The following is a 13,579-nucleotide window of genomic DNA, read 5'->3' as shown; positions in this document are numbered from 1 at the left end:
GTTGTGTAAATTCATGAAAAGCATTCATTTGTCTGTTTAATTGGTGATATTTTCTAGCGAATCTTTGTTTCTTTATTTCTTTGTTTTGCTATTACAAGTATATTAATTATAATACAGTCTATTGATTAACCTATATTCTGCCAGGAGTAGTAAGCTTCAAAGATTTCCAAACATCTCTTGAGTTAGAGTTGCTAATACCAACTGAAGACACTGCAGAAAGTCGGGTTTTAAATATGAAAAATTGAGCTGATGTTAAATTTCCGGTGCTCATTTGCGGTGACAATTTAACACCGTCGGGTGTCACTTCAAAATATTAAACTTTTTTTTTCTTTTCAATATCATTAGTAACTGTTCTTAATTTTGAACTTCAACTTTCCGATAAAATCCCCGAGTTTTGAAAAAAAAAAAGTTGTGAACAAATTTTCACCACAGTAACACCAGTTGTTGGTCTCCTATTGACACTTTGTCTCCTATTGACACTTGACGGGCGTTATACCATTGACATTGAGCAGTAATCATTCTAATGCATTTATCACACTCAATAATTTTCTCTAAACTCAATGATATCATGGTGTGTTTGTACGTGCTCCCATTAAACTATTGAAATGATTTCATTATTTTGTCATTCCATATTGCATTTACCAACGTTTCGAGAAACCTATCATACATTCTATTTATGTGGAAATTGTTTTTCATATTCCAGACACACACACACACACACACACACAAACAAAAAACAAAAAACAAAACAACTATACAGGTAGTGGGCTCTAGAAGGTATTGGTATAATCATATATACAGGGGGTATCAAAAAGAAATTACCCTTTTAAAAGAAAATGTCTAAATTACATTTCAAAATATCTTTAAGATTTTTTTCATATTTATGGATGCCCAATAGTCTCTTCTATCAAGTGCAATCAACAAAACAAGTTTTTGTTCGCCCTTAGCTGAACACTGACGCTCTTTGTCCAGAGAGTGAAAAATAACCTGCGCCAAATTGAAAGCAGATGGAAAATTCAGCCAGCAGTCCAAATAAGTGTTCTCATTCAAACAGATTCTTTTGCTCACAGTTTTGATTATGTTATGATAGTTTAGGAATTTTCTGGCGATTTCCTGTCACGTTTTAAATGATTCCATTGTGTTATGGAAGGTTGATTAACAACATCAAGATCTTTTAAGCACAGTTATCACAAATCATGCACAGACATATCGAACCCACATGCCAGTCACTCAGTCAAGAGGAAAAGCACAAAATTAATGCATCCTCAGATCATTCAATCAATACAATCAATCCAATCAATCAATCAATCATGCCAATTAATTAATCATTCATTCAATCAATCAATTAATCAATCAATTAGTCATTCATTTAATCAATCAATCAGTCAGTCAGTCACAATTGTATGCATGTTTTATAAAAAGTGGCAGATCGACATAGGGAATTAGGGAATATCACCTCCCCCCCCCCCCCCCCCCTCGTGGCTTAAAGGCTGATCAATATTTGAAAAACTGATTTATTTGTTAGTTTATTCGTTCAATCAGTCGATTGATTATTTCAATGACTGAAAAGTGATTAATTGATAATTGGGTCGATTCACTGATTGATTGAACGACGCAATGACTGACTAACTGATATATCGTTTGATGTATTGATGGGTTGATTGATTGATTGATTAAGTAATTGTGACCCACTGCAACAAAAGGATCCTAAAGTCGCTGACGGCCGAGCCGAGAAAATCGAATTTGAAGTCACATCATCAAAATTGGTCAAAAAATCAGATTTCTATTTTTGGCATAATTTTGTAGTCTAATGTTTTGTCCATCATCTGCCGAAATGTCGAATCTAAATGATCAAAGGAAAGGCAAGAAATTAGCATTTTTTTGGACCATGATTTTTCGAATTTCAATGTAAGAGAAACGTGTCCGAAGATTTGGATTTAGCGCCGCTGCTAGACTCCGCCCCTAGCAACGAGGGAGTGATCTTATTGGTCAGTGCATGGCATCCTGATTACCGATTGGTCTTGCGTAGACCGCTGGCGCTAAAGGTCGCTAGGAGCGTGCCTTCTATTGTCAAGCGGTGAAAACCGTCTCTCCTCCCCATGACCATGATAGCGTCGGAAGAACAACTTTGAAGGCGTTTTTCTCGAAAGTCTGTTTTCCTCAACCACCTGACATGCGCTCATAAAATCATCAATTTCTCCGCAACCGAGTATTTTTATGAGTTGTGCTATATATGAAATTAAATAAGAAGAGTACGGAAATGATATCATGCCATTTTAAGAAAATTGTCCTCCCCCGACTTTCAGATCCTTTTGTTGTAGCGGGTCACAATTGGTCACTCAATCAGTTGATTGATTGATGGGATGAATGATTTGAATGTTAATTAATTTGGTATACTACTACCACATTAATGATTAACTGGCATATGGTATTGATGTGTCCGTGTATTGTGAAAACTGTGCTTTAAAGGTCTTGAAGTAATTACACACTCTTATTCTCACCAATTGATGAGAAATGAAATCATTAAAATTACGATAAAGCTGACAAAAAAATCTCAGACTATCATAACATTATCAAAGCGTTAAGCAAAAGAGCAATTTGTTTGAATGGGAGCACTTATTTGGACTGCTGGCTGAATTTTCCATCTTCTTTTGCTTTGGCGCAAGTCATTTTTCACACTCTGGACAAAGAGCGTCAGCGTTCAGCAAAGCGTGAACAAAAATTTGTTTTGTTGATTGCACTTGATAGATGAGACTATTGGGCATCCATGAATATGAAAAAATCTTCCAAACATTTTGAAATGTAATTTAGACAATTTTTTTAAAAGTGTAACGTTTTTTTTTGATACGCCCTGTATCATATAATATTATTCCTTTTTTTTTACCCTGCTGCAATTTCATTTTATGAAACTGTCTTTTATTCCTTACATCTTCCAGAAACCCCATCCGATTTGCCTCTGTATTCACACGTCACAGATAAACAGTTGTTCATTGTATTCTCGCAACAGAATATATCCTATGAAGGAAGGTTTCTTAAAATTAAGCAGATTCTTTTTTTTTTTGGGGGGGGGGTGGGTCGTAAGCGCTGTGGTGAAGTGGGATCGAATAAATGCTTAGAGAAACTAGTAATTGACTCAAAGAAGATTAAATTAAGCTCTTTCTCCTTTTTGGTTTTCTGTTTTCTGTTGCTTTTTTATTTTCCTGCTTTTTATCTAATTTTTTTCATAAAGATAATCAAGAACGAGTGTATTTTCGTATAAGATTGGAAGCATTGGTAAGGTTTGAACAAATGAATGATTAAGAATAATATTAAGTTATCAACTCATGGAAGATTGGAATGAGCTCTCCCTCCCTTTTGATTTTCTGTTTTCTGTTGCTGTTTTTTTTTTCGTTTATAATTTTATCTTATTAATCTCATTTTCTAATCAATGTAATCAAGAACATAAATATTCAAGTATTCATATAATCATGTATTTATATAATATCATGTATAGAATTCGAATTCATTTGTTACTTGTCCTGCCAGTTTTGAGCAAGAAATATTTTCATTTATACGGTCGCCAAGAGCATTCAAAGGCTGAACTTTGATGAAACGGACCCATATAGGCATTTTTCTGTGACCACTTAGCCAGACTGAATGGAGTTGTTTTCAAGATGTAGGTAAGACGTTATAGTCTTATGCCCTGAGATAACATCATTTTGGAAATTAATGCGGAAATACAATTGTATTTTGCTTTCGTTTGTTTTTTTTTTTTGGGGGGGGGACATACTTTTTTTTTTCAGAATAACGTTATTAAATTTATGTATTCACGAACTTCTTTCAGTTTCAGATTACCGAAACCCAAACCCAAAAATGTACCTGCGGAATAATGACCCTTTAGAACTAGGAGCTATACTTACAACTATCATTCGGTGCGGTTTATTTCTGCATCTTCTCTCTCCAAATACAATAACAAATGAAAACAAAGTGATACAGAGTATGCAAAAAAGGAGAGCAAAACATACGAATCAATATAACAACTGTCAATTTCATAACGGCATCAGTCTGTATTAACATGAATCAAAGCAACATGTTAAAAGCATACTGTTTCTATAAGTAAACAAAGGAGAAATCAATACAGGGGACTGTCATCATAAGTAGAGCTTGACGTTAATGAGGCCCTATAATACGAGTATAACACGACACCAATAAACCTATCAACACATAAAACTGTTAATCTTAACGTAGTATACCAAACGCATTTTCAAAAAAAAAAACAACAACAATCCAATAACTTACAACTCCAATAATTTTCAAGATTATAAAAACTATACAATTTACAACTATACCTCGGTCACTGGAGTCCAATTCATGCACCAAGGACATTGAAACCGTGCCTTTGGAGCATTTTAAGAAGATCGCCATTTCACGGAGCGTGGGCCCACACACAAAGACATTTACACAAGCACACACACTCACACACACTCGCTCAAATGCACATGCACATGCACATTAACAAGCACTCACGCAAATACACACACACAAAATGTGAAATTCCATCACTCGATAAGAAGTATACCGTTACCATTATGACCAGTTGACGGAAAATGTTTAGAAGACAGCGTTACATTCTGTTCTCTGATCTTGCACTGTTACGTATAGTCATTTAGTGTCTTTTATTCAATTAAACATGGCAATGAGATTCAGCCAAAAAAAAAAAATATTATATAGTGTCCGTGCCCCGATGAGATCACAAAAAAGAACTAGAAAAGAAAATATCTTCATTACTCACAACAAAAAATTGTTATAGCAAAAATGTAATTTATTATAACATCATGACACCAAATGAAATAAGTTATAAAATCATGCAACGAGAGAGAAAGAAAACAAAAACAAATCACGTATTGCAGAAAGATAATCGTTATAGGGTTTGTGATTTTAATACAACATAATCACTTTGCACCCCTATTTATGTTAATACGCAAGATTAGTTACCTGCATAAATGATCGCATTGATTGAAAGTTTTGTAATTGGTGATACTTACTAAACATACCTATAGACGTCCGAATGCATTTTCTAATGAGGTCATTCTTACAAATAATGTATTTGCAAGTAATTTAATGTGCACAAAGAGCAGGAACTTTCATCTAGAATGATTATTATGAAATAGCTTCGGGAGTATTAAATAGTCACGGATTAAAGATTTCAGTTTGTTCCAAAGTTCCGACGATATCATGGTCTTTTGATCTATTGAACAACTCTGGAAGTTGATTTTGTAGTTTCCAGATAACGTCTGTTTCAATTGAGAATAGGCCAAAATATTCCCTTCCATCTCTTCCCAACGTATTAGGTAATATCAAGGGTGTATATTTTTTTTATGGATAGCGTAAAACAAGGAAAGAGATCCAGGAGATTGCCAGAACTTCGACATGAGATGAGCAAAAAATACAACTTTTGCTGCTTAGATCATTGCCCCCAGAACTAGACGTGGGTGTTTCGAGAGTCTCACCTTCGGTCTCTGTCCCACACTGCAGCCTTTTCTGCCACAGAGATGCCAGAACAAACTGATTGGTGGAGTTGATGTCGAGGTAGGCGCGCATTTCTTCTGCCGGACTCGTCGGCCGGACGGTCAGCTGGAAACGGTATTCGTAGAGTTGTCCCTCGTCAAGAACGCGGCAAGCGTACTTCCCCTCATTGTCAAGTCCAATGCCATCGAACAACAAGCTTCCGAGCGACCCCATTCGCACGTTGTTTAATGATTCGGAGGTGTTATGGGTAATATTTATGCTTATTCCCCCCGGAATTGCCCACGTGATAGCGGTGGGACTGACGAACTTCATTGGGCATGACAGAACTAGTGAAGTGCTACCGCCGAAGGCTATCAACGTAGCATCTTGTTCAGCGCAGATTTCCGGCCGGCACTTGAGGCTTTCCGGTCGTGTCAAGAACAGACTCTGATGCAGAAGGGACGTTGGAGAGGAACAAGACAAGGGTTCAGAAAGGTGGCACAGCCACATTTGTAGGTATCGAAGACGACAGTCGCAAATCCAAGGGTTTTCCTCTCCCAAGAAATTCATGTTACGTGATGCATAACGCAACATCTTTTCGTCAACGCTCGTAAGATTGTTTTGACGAACATCGAGTGTAGAGATGCGAGTAAAAGATGGCAATGACGTCGATGAGAGGGCTTGCAGCTCGTTGTCACTGAGATAAAGATCTCTCAAATTGGGTAGACGTGAGAACGTATCTCTTGGAAGCCATTTGATTCTGTTGCTTGACAGATCTAACACCTGTAACGACGAGTGAATGCGTTTTGTTAATAATTGAGTCGGTAAACGTACAAATCTATTATGGGACAACCCCAAGATCCTAATGTTGGAAGAGGTTATAATAGGGAAATGACTCCATAATCTATTATATGTCAGTTCCAAATTTATAGTATTCGTAGGGTTGGAAAGGTGTAGCTGGATTTCTTCTGCCAGCTCATAAAGTCCGAGGCAATTGTTGAGAAGAACGTAACCAGGAGCTGGATTTCCGTCGAGTGCCTGTAGCTGACGGAGGGATAGATCCGTGCCAGACAGGTCAAGCAAATTAAGATTGAGAGGGACGTGGAATAATTGGTATGAGACGTTCATCAATGGATTAGCAGATACATCCAGGTGCGCTAGTTTAGAACACGGAAAGAATAGACCGGGTGGCAAATAAGTTAACCTATTTTTTCTTAAGGAAAGACTGAAAAGGTTTGATAGACCTTCAAAGCTATTGCTGGAAAGGCTAGATATCACGTTAGCAGAAAGGTCGAGAAAGTTCAAAGAATGAGCACGTAAAAATAACGCTAGCGTGATATACCTCAGCAGATTATCCCCCAACCAAAGACCTCTTAAGGTTGCTGACACGGTCATGTTCTTCGTCGTTGTGATTGCGTTGCTAGAAAAATTCATATCTGTCAGCGCTGCGTCCAAACCATATCCCACTGAAGTGAGGCGGTTTCCGTCTATGTGAAGATGAGTAAGAAAAGGCGGCAGTTGAGCTGAGAGTTTTGTGATGGTATTATCTGACAGTATTAGGTATGTGACGTCGCTGAAATGAACGGAAAACATTTCCCAATCTACCTGAGAAATATTGTTGTGTTGCAATAAAAGGTATGTCAGTTTCGGCAGGTTACAAGAAGGAAGCCTCACTAAATGACAGTGTTGCAGAGACAGTCTTCTTAACTCCGGTAATCCCTCCAGTGGGGCTGATGATGGCAGGTATCGGAAATCGTTGCCATTCAGATTCAGGGATTGAAGTTTTCTACAACCGAGATTTGGCATGACCTGAAGTTTGTTTCCCGACAAATCTAGAGAATTGAGTCTCGGCATATTGTTGAACGCACCTGGATGTATATATCGGATCACATTATTGGACAAATCAAGTACCTCCATTTGCGGGAAAAACGTAAAATCGGATATTTCTTGCAGTCCGTTGTGGCTCATTATGACTGTGGAAACACCAGTGCAATTTTCAAAATGTGTACTATTCCAGACGCGGATGTGATTGTAACTGAGGTCGAGTAACGAGAGCCTGGAAAAGTCTTGCAGGAAATCGAGGTTATTAAGTCGATTTTGTGTCAGAATCAAAAAGCGTATAGTTTCCCTGCTGTTCGAGTCAAAGACGATCTCTTCAAGAATGCCTGCCATGATGTAGACGTCTTCTATCATTGTTTGCCCTCTAATTGTTACCGAACGAACTGGGTTTCGTGAGGCGTTCAGGGCTGATGTAATCAATGTCACATTTTCGCATATGACAAGTCTGCTTATCCTATTCTGGTTGAGAAGTAGACTTGGGAGAAGTGATACACCGGCAGAACAATCAAAAGAAGCCAGATGGTTATCGATCAATATCAAAGACTTGAGGTTATTAAACTTCGTAAAACACTCATGAGGCAAGAGTTGGATTCTGTTGGAACGTAGGTTCAAGTCATGGACCGTTGCCAGGACACACAAGCTGTTGACACTCTGGAGTCTATTGTAGCTCAGATCTAGCCGCTCTAGACTCAACAGCCCCGCAAAGGCATCCTCATGAATCCGCTCGATTCGATTGCCTTCAAGTTTCAAGACCTTTAGAGCTGTCATCGGTCCGAAATCAGAGATGACAGCAAGGCTATTGATGCTGAGGTCCAAGTGAACTACTCCTTGTATGTTAGAGAATTGAGATGGAACAAAAGTTGTAATCAAGTTGTTCCTCAGCCAAATGTTCTCCACTAAGAAAGCAATTTGTGGTACCTCCCTGATATTGTTTCTTTCAACGTTCAGCGTTATCATTCTCGACACAGCGGGAGAAATCTCGAAACTCAAGTCGTTGATCAGATTCTTACCGATGTTAAAGGCCAAAAGTTTATCCATATTTACCACAGAGGGAACCGCGGGGAGAAAGTTATCAAATAGTTTTAGAACTGTGAGTGAATTTAAGTGTGCGAATGCTGCAGGATGAATTACACGAATCTCATTGGTTGACAGGTCGAGCTGTCGCAGCGAGGAAAAACATCCGAAATCGTCAGCGTCTACGGCTGGAAGGCGATTCATCTGCAGGGCGATTCGGACAATGTTGCAAGGAATATTCTCGGGTACGGTCCGCAGGGACCTAGATTTGCAGTCGGCCGATAGCTGGTAAATGTTGCAGGGAGATGCCTCAACCGAGCTGGTGGAGGCTAGGCTCCCAAGAATGGCAAAAACAAGAAGCATGTTCAGTAACGTTGATGCCTTCTGGTTAACAAAATTAGGCAACCAAGAATGTTCCGGTCACCATCAGAAGAAAATTATCTCTTTGGCCAAAGCCAAGAAGCACGAAGTTCTAGATGATGATTACAAATACTTGCACGCCCATTTACAGGTACTAATACTCTATCGTGGAGGGCAAAAATGACCTGGTTTGTCCACGCTTGCACAGCGGATGATTAATTTCGCGCTGGGTCAGATAATGAGCTACTAGATAATTATATATTGTCTTTGCCTGTAAACGTAGACTTTTGGTTTGAAACGATTGGGCAGATCTTATCTTACGGGCGTCGTCTACTCTGACATAATCACGACGTCATAATGGGAAAAAAATGTAATCATGTCGATTGGTTGCATTTTTCCGTTTAGGACGGTTTTTGTTAACGCATGCGCCAATCTTCGGGGTGAAAACTAGTTTCTTCTGTGTGGGTTTGAAACTGGTTACTGCATTTTTAGGCACCGTTCCGAGTCTTCTCACCGACCGACGAAAGCAATAAGAAAAGACTTGATCGGGAACACATCTCTCATGGTGAAGGAAGTCATATGATTATTCCAATGACGCTTATCATGAAAAACGGGAATCAGTGCAGGCATCATCACGGCGTAAATGCCTAATTCCTTATGACAAGTAGTGTCTAAATTCTAACGTATTGTAAGATCCATGTTGTGCAGGCGTGGACCTAGATTTTCGATAAGGGGGAGGGGGTGACCCAATGACAATTCTGTTGTCAATCGGATGACAAAAAACAATAAATAAAAAACAAACAAACAAACACATGAACATGAAAGTCTTCAAATTTTTGGCTGCCAATTCTACCGACAAAATTAATTAGCGTGGTGGCGTTTTTTCTATGCAAATCACATTGTCATTTGGCAGCCCGGGGGGGGGGGGGGGGGGAACTGGGCACTGGCGAGGGACAAAATGAATTTTGATACCTGAATACCTTGTGAATCATCCGCTTTGTTTGTATGAACATTTTTTTTTTTATGTGCTAGGAGAGTCACCGTGACACATGGGAGCTCACGTATCAAAAGAATTTTACTTTTGTAGCCCTGGGCCCCGTTGCTAGAAACTTTGCGTTTAAACGCAACTTGCAACTGATTGTCACTGGCCAATCAAAATCATTGTTGCATGCATGTCTTCTTAATAGGGCAGACCCTTAGCCAATCAGAATGGTTGTTTCAAAATTAGCAATTATTTGTAATTGATTGCAACTTTCTTGCAACGGGGCCCTGGTCTATGTGTCACTTCTTTACATCAGTGCATATCTGTATCATAGCTGTATAATTGTATAATAAGGATACATTGTAAATTGTCTGTACGTCTAAGTTATATTACAATACCTTCGCATGGCCAAATTAATGAGTGAATAAATAAATACATTGGACGAGCAAGTTTAACTTTGGAATGAAAACTGAATATGAAAAGTGAGACTAATAATTTCTCCTTAAAAAGACATGAAATCATTCAATTCATTATGTTGTCTTCAAACATGGCTTTGACTTACACCTGGGTTAAGCAACTAGACAACGTCAAAATGTTTATAAAATCAAATTCATCTCACTAACAACTCGGCAGCTAATACTGTATATTTTTTCCCTCGAAGGCTTAATTTTCGATCACTTCACGAGTCACTGTTGGACTGCGAATTTAACAACATGCGAAAATGTCGCCATACATTAGGGTAATAGTGCACTACAATAGCCTCTGTCATATTGCCAAAATAACATCTCGTGAAAATGTCGATGATTTCCTCAGTTGCGAGAATGATCTGTATGGCAGATTAACATGTTATACCATTGTATACAGGATCACTCCATTTCAAGAGATCTCCATTGTTGCGTTGCTATGCAACGCCTGATTAATTTGATGTGGAAGATTTCTGCTTTCGAAATTAAAAACTGTTCTATTATACATAGTTGATTAGTTTGTACATTATTATTTTTGTTAATACAAGTATCATAATATGTCATATTCATAATGACTACATTGTGTCATATTTTCTTATTTTTTATGTAATTCCAAAAGGAAAACTAAGCAGCTAAAACGTAGCTCCTCGGGTCATAGTTGATTGGATGAAGAGGCCCATAACACCTGATTAGTTTCATGCGGAGCATTAACCTTTGAAAATAATATAATAAAGACAGGCGGAGATTGTAAATGACCTGGACATGGTATCCAGATACTAATTGTCCACGTGGCCGGGGGCCTTGTGAAGGACTGGAATCATCGCTTCTTATGTTGCGTATAGGCATTTGCGCCGAATTGTGAAAACGAGGAAAGCTTTTCAAAACACCTTGCATAACTTATTCATCTACATTGAAATCTCATTCATAGACAAGGTTTTTATGAAAGTAATATGGAGAAAGATAGAACAAATGAAAGAGAAAGAATGATATTGATGATTATTTCAGAAGGATGGTTAGGAAATAAGAGACAGAGAAATGTTATTGTACAAAATATGCACACACACACACACACACACACATGCAGTCATAATCAATATACACTCTATTATAGTGTTATACCAACAAGTTTATGATATCAAATATTGGAATCTTACAGATAATTATTTTTCCCCATGTGCATCATACACATAGGGCCTACATTAATTTCATGTCTTCTATCAAACTCGATCAATAGTAACTTTTTTCAATGAAAGTAGTGGAAATAGCAATTACTCGCTTTGTCGAACTGAGCGGTTACAACTCTTTGGGCTAATTGTAACTTTTCTTTGAACAGCTTACCTTCTTTTTGTTTTTCTTCTTCTTCTGTCTGCTACCACCAACAGGCAAGTATAAAGGAAACCGTGATTTTTGTTTTCAATAATTTTCACAGAATAATGTCCGTCGAGATTTCATAGGAGAGTTAGTCTAGTACTGGTCTGCGTAAAGACTTATGAAAACAATGATTTCTGTCATTTTTCCAAATATTACTTGACTACAACAATTTTTTTTGGATCATTTTTCGCACTTTTAAAATTCAATGTAAAATATTTTTCATTCAAAATTCGTCCCGAGAAACTCACAGAATGCAAATCCTAACTTCAATTTAGTCAATCGTCATTGTAAATCGTTTTTGGTCAACCGTTTTCAAAGACATCGCATTCAAAATCGTCGATTGTCATTGACATTCGTCCCCATCGCCCATCGACTGGAGAATGTAAGAATCAAAAATTTGTCTTAGTTCACAAAATTTCATGAATTTGTCAAACAAATTCGTCAGATAGCATTGGTCTTTAAGTGTGAGGGTGAACTAATCCTAAGCCTGCATTACCTCACTTCTCCCGCTACTGGGATCAGTAGACATTACTCCTAAACCGTTTGTTTGACATTATAACACACACACACACACACACACACAGAAGATTGAGGGATAAATGGCAGTCAGAGAACACTAAAAACAGTAAAGAAAATATTTACTCATGTCGTAACAACTTTTGGATTTGAGCTCTTTTGCTTCCTGATTTTTTTTTTTAATTGCATGAAACAAACTGCAGAATATTCAAAATGATAAATGGCAAAAAATTTGATGTCTTTTTTATATACATCAACATGGGCTGAAACTCTACACACATGTAAGATAGTCTGAAAATCATCGTGGATCACTTTTTCGTTGGGCGCGCAGTCTCTCGATTATCGCTATCAGAAAATTTGCGCCCTCTCTTGGTTTATCGCACCAAGGAAAAGGGGACGGAGTCCAGACTAGGGCGTCACTTCAGATGATCTTGGGAATGGGTGACTGACTAAACCCGGAGGGGTGTGTGCAGACAGGTGAACTCTGGGCCATAGGTTGGAGGGGCAGATACGGGGACAGAGAGACGGGGGGGGGGGGGTGTCATTCAATGAGCCTCATTGAGAAGGATGTGAGGGACTTCTGACTTAAAGGGTGTGTACAGTTCTGGTTGAGGTTATGGTTTAGCTTTTAACGTTTTGCCAGATATTCAGAAATCTCTCTATGAGATGTCAAAGAGCATGTATTTCTAAGGGGTATCAAAAGTTTATTTTGATGAAAATCGGTTTTGAAATGGCTGAGATATCAAAAAAACAAGGTGAAACAGAGAGATCCTAATAAAAGGCGTGGCCTGTCGCCTTTTATTATCGTCATCACTTTTTTGGATATCTCAGCCATTTGAAAACCAATTTTCATCAAATAAACGTTGAATCCTGATACATACGCTTTCATATTTCATAAAAGGTTTCTCATTATGTCACGTAGGAATGTTCAAAACATGAATCCCCACCTCACCAGTACTGTACAGTCCCTTTAAGACGTACAAAAGGTATACAGGCAATTAAGATCCCCAACTTTGGGCAGCATCATTAGGTATAGATAGGATACAATGTAGGATGCCCAAGGGACACTTTGTGCTATGAGGATGGCTGCATGGACACAGATAAGATGCCGATCTGGAGAGGGGAAAATTCGATCATCTGTGAATTCCTCCGAGCCCGTGGTGGCCGTTAAGGCGAGTTGTGCCGAGGGGTAATTAATTGTTTTAATCTTTTAATTACAGGTGCAATTGTCAGAACGATGGTGAAATATAAATTACCAACTGGGTCCTCTGTTTGACTGATGAAAAGACATATCTGGCGAGTTAGGGCTTAGCACTACGGGACGTCCCCGTTCGGGAAGTCTCAATCTATGTTAATGGAATTAGCGATATGTCGAATAACATTGGAAACTTCTATCGGTCGACAGGAATTGTGTAACATGTGGGCTTGCAGCTAATTTGTGATTTAGAAGTCTCAATTAATGTTAACGGAATCGGCGATATGTTGAATGGCATTCGAATTTTCTATCGGTCAACAGGATGGTGTGACATGTAGGCTTGCAGATAAT

At 38.4% G+C, this 13,579-nt stretch overlaps 1 protein-coding gene across 1 annotated transcript; it reads right to left on the bottom strand.

Annotated features, from left to right (window-relative positions):
- Window positions 1-5,355: 5,355 nt before the first annotated feature.
- On the bottom strand, window positions 5,356-8,703 carry LOC139723818 (uncharacterized). Its single transcript, XM_071635024.1, has one exon. It carries the CDS (start codon window positions 8,701-8,703, stop codon window positions 5,356-5,358), a length of 3,348 nt encoding a protein of 1,115 aa, XP_071491125.1.
- Window positions 8,704-13,579: the final 4,876 nt, after the last annotated feature.

The sequence above is a fragment of the Diadema antillarum genome, unplaced genomic scaffold (genome assembly GCF_040938485.1).
Source record: "Diadema antillarum isolate AM-2024a unplaced genomic scaffold, OU_Dant_1.0 scf00000201, whole genome shotgun sequence".
Classification (NCBI taxonomy): Eukaryota; Metazoa; Echinodermata; class Echinoidea; order Diadematoida; family Diadematidae; genus Diadema; species Diadema antillarum.
This window is presented reverse-complemented; position numbering and strand designations above follow the sequence as displayed.

Bases quoted from the DNA above. Each gene is read 5' to 3' on its own strand.
- LOC139723818 (XM_071635024.1), bottom strand. From the start codon at position 8,703: ATGCTTCTTGTTTTTGCCATTCTTGGGAGCCTAGCCTCCACCAGCTCG.